We start from the raw sequence: 7,361 nt of genomic DNA, 5'->3' as shown, positions 1-7,361 counted from the left end.
ACTCTAATAAATGTACGTAGTTATTTCAACCACTTTTACTATTGTTTACTGTGTAATTTAAAGGCGAAATCAACCATATTTCAAATTAAAGGTCCTGCATGAGTCGGCAGAACAAATATATTTTATTTTAAATATGATTTGAGAAAAAGCTCAACATATGTCTAATATAAACATGTGATTATAACGCAAATATCAACTTAATTAGTGGTTATGGTAAAAAAACGTAACGTTAAATATTTGACATTCACCTGATACGCGTTGTTTACTTCATATGCCTTGTAGGCCACCGTAGTTCTATTTGAGGAGTTCCTGACTGTCATGGCCGTCATGGGAACTGTTTACCAGAGGAGCATTTAATAACTTGGTTTATAAATTATAGGAAATGGCAGCGGTGTTCCTGATCACCTTGTATGAATACTCCCCGTTGTTTTACATTAGTGTGGTGTCTTTGTGTTTTGTTGTCACCGCCGCCATCGTGCTAGGCTGGTAAGTGATATGTAGCTAGTAGCTTAGCTAGCTTAGCCACTGCCCTGACTACAGCTGTTTGATAGCATCACATTATTTCCTCGCGTTAACATCATACGTCTCCCTCGGATTTGGTCGATTTTACCAACGTTTAATGACCTGGCAAGTCGCCTATATTATTACCTCAAAAGTAGCCATATTTTAACATATTGTGGCTAATACATGTGTGTTCTTGACAGTTAAAAGCATCAATTAAGATAAAAACAAATGAAAACTGTAAATTTACAGCAAAGAATAAATGTCTTTAAACCCCTTATTGTCAGATTGAGGTCACCTGAGTTTTGACTAAAAGGTGGTTTATGAATATGCTTCACAACATGGCAGTCTGCACATTCTATTTACATATGCATTGTGGTGGAGGAAGTACACTGATATTTTACCAAAGTAAAAGTAGTAATACCACTGTGTAGAAATACACATTAAAAGCAAAGCACCTGCATTCATTTTGAAATTAGGATAAAGTACAAGTACCAAAACTAAAAGTGCTCATTATGCAGTACATTCTGAATTTTATATATATATATATATATATATAATATCAATGTATTATAACTAGTGATGTAATTATGTGTACATCTTTTACATTTTGCAGCTGGTAAATGTGGTGCTAACTAGGTGGATAGCTAAAAATAATTTATACTGCCATGTATTTTAATCTTTAAATACACATCATTATTCATTCATTGGTTTTTAATTTGTATTAATAATCTGAATCTGCAAAGTAACCAGTGACAAATGCTGTCAGATAAATGTAGAGCAGTAAAAAGTTCAATATTTAACTCCAAATTGTAGTGGAGTAGAAGTATGAATTAGCATAACATTGAAATACTTAAAGTACAAGTACTTAACAATTGTACTTAAAGGTGGGGTAGGTAAGTTTGAGAAACCGGCTCGAGATACACTTTTTGTTATATTCCATGGAATGCTCGTAACATCCCGATAGCAATGAATATCTGAAGTGCTTTGACAAAAAATCCATAAAACATGTCACCTGTGGAAGCCTTCCATCTGTGCACAAACGTATCTCGTGCCCTCATTGGTCATGTGTGTGTTGGAGGAGGGGCTCTGTGAGGAAGTGGCAGATTGTTTCCGGTTGTGTATTTTCAAATTCTAGCGCACTCAAGCTTGTTTCTCCAAAATGACCTACCCCACCTTTAAGTACAGTAAACTAAATTAGTACCTTACCAAGTACCTTAAGTCAAAGTAATAGATGAGAGGTCAGACGGACAAGGAAATCGGATCATCTACATCAAATTCCACCATTAACCAATAGTACATATATGTCTTCTCATCAGCCAATCAAAGCATATTGGTACATTCTGTTGGTGCAATAGATAATTATTTCCACTGATTCTTTCTTGTGTGTCTCAGCTTTGTTTTCTTTGTTAAAAGATTTAGAGCCATGCAGAACATGCTCACATTGTGCTCCTTCTAACTTTGGTACGTTGTCTCCCCCCCACAGGTTTGGCTTTGACGTCCCAGTGATCCTCCGCAGCTCCGATGAGACGGAGTCCGTCCTCCCCACCCCCGAGAAGCAAATGGTTCAGATGACCAATCCCTTCGCCCTGGAGATGTGCCCCGGGTCGGCTTCCGTCACTGGTGAGAACATCACTCATCATCACTAACTCACTACACAGAAACCGGGGCGGGTCGAGATTGCCCAACCTTGAGTGTCCTTCTCAACCCTTAGAAGCTTCCTTTATCCAATATACCTGAGCCAGTGACACCAGCAGACTTCCTAAAGAAGGCTGGCTCTGTCATCGGCTTCAAACCGGACACTTTTGGTGGAGAGGTGGACTCTGATTATGCTGTTATCCACGATGGAGCAATTACCATAAACATGACAGCAGGAACCCTGAGCAATGCCTCACCTCTGGCTAACTTTAGTTTAGTTAATGTCTTTTTAAATGGACTCCTTTTGTCCACATATACAATACCCTAATTCAGCCACGTTTACACATTGTTCTCACACTACCTCACTGCATTCAAACTACACTTCAACCTTCCTTTTTAATAAAGCCTATAGTTAAAGCTTGTTTAAGATGACCCTATGTGTTTCCTCCTGAGTCTTAAATGTTATGGTATTTGTATGTTATTGTGTTTTGTTGTATTGTATCTCAATATATTTTTATCTTTTTTATTTGTTTTTCGCATTATATCTTGTCTTGTATCATTTTCTTGTAATTTCCTTTATCTTCTAACACTGCCGTCTATGTTTGTTAATCTGTAATGCCCATTGAGACAAATGTGGTTTGTGAGAATGTATGGAGTCAAATTCACATTTTCACACAGAAGAATTGACGAATGTTATCGTGGATTTATATTTAAATTTCTCTATCTACAAAAATATTTTTCAATGCACACACAAATACTTATTGTTTTATATAAATGTAATACAAAACACCAGGGAGTGTCAGGGGAGCCTTCTCACTCATGCACAGAAACACGTTTTGTGTCACATTTAACCCGTTTAGCCCTGAGCCTGTTTTCCAGGTCTCAGGCTCGAAAAGGACATTCCCAGAACAAATGACCATATCTTCCCTTCTAAAAGGGTTACATTAATAATATTTTCTCTCAAAGTAATGATAAACCTGTGAGTTGGATGTAGAAAAGTCAGAATCAATATAGATGTTTTTATTTTAAAGTAAATTCAGATTGAACATAGTAAATAAATGTAAATTAGAGTGTCCGTCCAAAAAGAAAACACATTACGTATAGTGAAAACCACCCTTTAATGATGGGATAGTAGACTAAAAGCTTTAGGAATCCACACTATAACATATAATAAGTACCCTGTATCAAGATTGATGCAAAACAAGTGACATTTGAGCTTTTTAGAGAGATTTAGAAAAAAAAACACTTCTGGGGTCATTTGGGTGCATTTTCCATATCTCTGGCCCCCCTCGTCGATTTTGATGATTGACACCTCTTTTGAACCGTTAGAGCCAATAGCATCGAGGGAAAGTTCCTCAAATCCATCTAAACATTACCCATTGGTGAATGAGTGATGCGTACCCAGAATGCCCAAAACCGGAAGCTGGCATACACTCTGGTAGCTCTCATAGCAACTATATATTAAAACTCTGTTATTGACATAACAATTAGGATCAGTAATCATTTCAGACACATTGGATTAACCTTCAACGGCGTTTTTATCGTTGTAATCCCATTGAACACGACCTTTGATCAGAACAACAGCATGTGCAATTATTTATTGTGAGACTAATCTGACCCCATACCTTGGGCTATTTAAATACCCTTTAATTTGATTTAATAATTGCAATATGAAACTTAAGTAGATATTGCATATGAAATCCTTTCTTGTCACAGAATACAGATATGTTCCTGTTCCTGTGCTGTTTAGATAAGAAAATCACCCAAAACAGCTCAATGTATGCAGCTATGAATTTGCAGGGTTTTGAATTGTTCTACCTTTGAGTGGAATCCTTCTGTTCTGAGGAACAGCCCATAACAACAGTTGCTCTCTTGCAGATGGGGTGTCTCTGAGGCCCTGCTGTCTGGAGCCCTGTGTCCTCAGCTGTTTCTGGGGCTGTGAGGTCCAAGCCCTGCAGGGGGCGCTGCAGGCCCACCAGCACGGCCCCAGGCTCAGCACCCTCCAACACTTCCAGCAGGCCCTGCACCCCCACTACCACCACTGCCAGAGCTTCCAGTATCCTTCACAGCGCTTACACACACCCCCAAGTTAATGTTATTATTCTGATGTTCTGATTCAAATCAACGGTGTCGCGTAAAGTATCTTCCAGTTAGCAGGAAAGTACGGGGTCAGATTAGTGTCAAAATAAATAATTGCACACAGAAGATTTTACAAATGTTATTCTGGATTTATATGTAAATGTCTTTATCTACAAACATAGTTTTCAATGTACACACAAATACTATTCTATGATATATATATATACAGTATATATAAGCGTAACAACAAAATCCACATATATATAAATAAGTTCAAAATATTTCGGATCCACACACAAATGTTTCTTGTTTTAAATAAATGTAATATAAATCCACGTCCAAGTGTTTAATGTTTTTATCAAAAACATATTTAAATTATTGTTATGCTTATATTGAGAAACCTTTATTGTGCATGAATCTCTCTACGTTTGTGCGTGGATGTTTGCGCCACCAGGGAGCAGCACACTTTTAATAGATATATTTGTTTGTACATTGAGAAATATTTTTGAAGATAGAGACATTTATATATAAATCCAGAAGTACATTTGTGAATCGTTCTGTGTGCTATTGTTGATTTTGACACTAATCTGACCCCATATTCCCCCGCGTGATTGGCTCGTTGTTCCTGATGTTAGCCTCTTTGACCCGCCCTCCAGTATCGGCAGTGGAGACAGAGCGGAGCACCACACACACATTCCTGCTGACCACAGGATCACGGATTTTGGGCCGTTGCCAAGGCAACACTACCCTCTCGTGGCTGTGCTGACGCTGGCAGAGTCTGAAGCCAGAGACTCGTACAACATCGTAAGTACTCACGATCAGACGTTTCCCGTCAGTGTTACTTACACGTTAATACCTGTCTTAACCCCTCCCCCAAAGACACATGGTGTTAATTCAATGCACACCGTACATAAGTGCAACACATGAGTAGATGTACTTGGTTTCTTTCCACCACTGATTGACACTCAATAGAATATCATCCTGGAAAAGCACCTTAAAAGTCCTGAAAACATTTTCTTCCCCTTCCGCTTCTTTTGAGTACAGACATCACAAGATTTCTGTGTTTGTGTTTTCCTCTCAGAATCCCATCTGATCCAATGTAGGAAGGAACCCATCAGTGATATGTCTGATGAACTTATCTTATTTTGGAGTTCCTGGGAACATCTGGTCAAACCATGACACATTAAGGGGCTGCAGGCCGGATTCAAACCTGTGTGCACCTGCGCCATACACTTGCATCCAAAGCCCTTTTGGGACTGGATTTACATCTTCATAATCTGTTTGCCAGCTCATAGAGTCCTGTTGTGTAGCTGGAAACGATGAGTACTCCAAAGTGTTATATTAGACATTTAAATATATAGAAAGCACATAGAGCCTGCCGGATGCTAACTCACTATGTTGGGCAATTTGCGTAAGTTGCATTAATTACAATTATAGCTTTAGTTGACTATATAAAAAAAATGACTTGGATAAGTTTGGGGGTTATTGAGGATGGTGAAGGCATTTTTGTTTTAACAAGAAAGTGTCCATATTTGTAATTCCGATGGGTTGACTTTGATAAATTATTGTCCGACCTTGAAGTTTTAGGGGACTCTGGATCACTTGGACTGGACAGAATGCTTATTTATTTGAAAAAGAATTGCCCATAGTAGAGGTCATATTTTCCTCTCGTGTTCCCTATATCCAGTGGTCGCACCACTTCTCATGGTAATCCAAATCCGCCCACCAAGAGTACAAATATGGCCACTTTGTGGTTAAAACGACCATTGTCGATTCATGATGGTGTCCTTGTTCTTCCAGGTGGCCTCTGTGACAGTTCTCCATGTTCCTGACGACAGATACAGCCTCTCTGCTCGGCTTCTCTTCCAGTACCTGCTCACCGCACAGGGCAACATGTACGAGTTAAAGGTAAGTCACATCTATGGGGTCAGATTAGTGTCAAAATAAATAATTGCACACAGAAGGATTGATTGATGTAATTCTGGATGTATGTATAAATGTCTCGACCTACAAACATATTTCTCAATGCACACACAAATACTCCTCGTTAATATAAATATTATGTTTCTTACTCCTTATTTGTACTCAGTTATTTTCTATGTAGGCCTATTCACTTTGGGCTGCATCTCCCATGAATGGCGCAATACAAATCAAAGTATTACTATAGTATTATTATTCATGTGATTGATGTTACCGTGAGAAAACAGTGAGCTCTGTTTCCTGCAGCCTCTGTTCATGTCAGCTGACGGCGTGTTGTCAGAGCCTCCTGACTCAGAGCACAGCACCCAACCCAGGGAGGCCTACGACGGGGCCAGCAGGGGGGAGCAGAGTCAGGAGGAGGACTGGTCTGCGGGGGGGGGCAGAGGCTGTGTGGTGTGTCAGAACGCGGCGGTGAACAAGGTGCTGCTGCCCTGCAGACACGCCTGTGTGTGTGACAGCTGTGTGTCGCGCTTCCAGCACTGCCCCATCTGCAGGGCCTTCGTGCTGGAGGCCTTCACTCTGACAGGGGGGGGGGGGAAGACACTGACTCACTTATATAAGCTCTGACCATGTACCATTTGTAAATGTATGCTTTATTCAGACAATGAACCTCAGGATGGGATCGACCGATTGGAAGTGTAAAGGTCAACGAGAGACACGCCCCCCCCCCCCCCCCCCCCCAGAGTAACCCAAAGCAGACGCCTCCACGTCTTCTTTATTCTCAGAAACACATTATTTATTGCCTGCTGTCGATATCTGTATTACCACTCAAATTAAATCTCTGCTGATCACTTTAAGATTGTAGAGCTGGAAAAGCAGTTGCTAAGGATGTATATAACGGAGTGATATTTTCATGTACAAATAATTTATGTTGACTGTTTGTTTTAGAATAAGATGGACTGACCTCTTGTCCAGAACCAGTGCAGTATTTATTGACCAAAGCTTATTACTTCCTGAGCTTCAATCTGACTATAAATACATGTCAGGAACAATTCCAATGACTGGTGATTTATTGGAGCTGATCCCCCACGGGGCGTCTCGGCCCAGACGGGGCTGACTCGTCATTGAAAGTGTGACAGCCGGTTATTGGAATATTGCATCAAACCCCGGCCAGACAATCATCTTAGTGAATGCATGACCTTTACTTAAGATAAGGCACAGCT

General features: G+C 40.0%; 1 protein-coding gene across 1 annotated transcript; it reads left to right on the top strand.

Moving 5' to 3' along the window:
- The first annotated feature begins 315 nt into the window (after positions 1 to 315).
- Positions 316 to 6,873, top strand: cgrrf1 (cell growth regulator with ring finger domain 1). The gene is made up of 6 exons (XM_034075961.2): positions 316 to 486; positions 1,988 to 2,124; positions 4,018 to 4,195; positions 4,875 to 5,022; positions 6,019 to 6,126; positions 6,445 to 6,873. Exons 1-6 carry the CDS (start codon positions 383 to 385, stop codon positions 6,763 to 6,765), a joined length of 996 nt encoding a protein of 331 aa, XP_033931852.1. The 5' UTR covers positions 316 to 382; the 3' UTR covers positions 6,766 to 6,873.
- Positions 6,874 to 7,361: the final 488 nt, after the last annotated feature.

Source organism: Pseudochaenichthys georgianus, chromosome 24 (assembly GCF_902827115.2).
Source record: "Pseudochaenichthys georgianus chromosome 24, fPseGeo1.2, whole genome shotgun sequence".
Lineage (NCBI taxonomy): Eukaryota > Metazoa > Chordata > Actinopteri > Perciformes > Channichthyidae > Pseudochaenichthys > Pseudochaenichthys georgianus.
This window is presented reverse-complemented; position numbering and strand designations above follow the sequence as displayed.

Bases quoted from the DNA above. Each gene is read 5' to 3' on its own strand.
- cgrrf1 (XM_034075961.2), top strand. From the start codon at position 383: ATGGCAGCGGTGTTCCTGATCACCTTGTATGAATACTCCCCGTTGTTT. The intron at 2,125-4,017 runs GTGAGAACATCA...GCTCTCTTGCAG, and splicing joins CGGGTCGGCTTCCGTCACTG to ATGGGGTGTCTCTGAGGCCC. The intron at 4,196-4,874 runs GTATCCTTCACA...CCCGCCCTCCAG, and splicing joins CACCACTGCCAGAGCTTCCA to TATCGGCAGTGGAGACAGAG.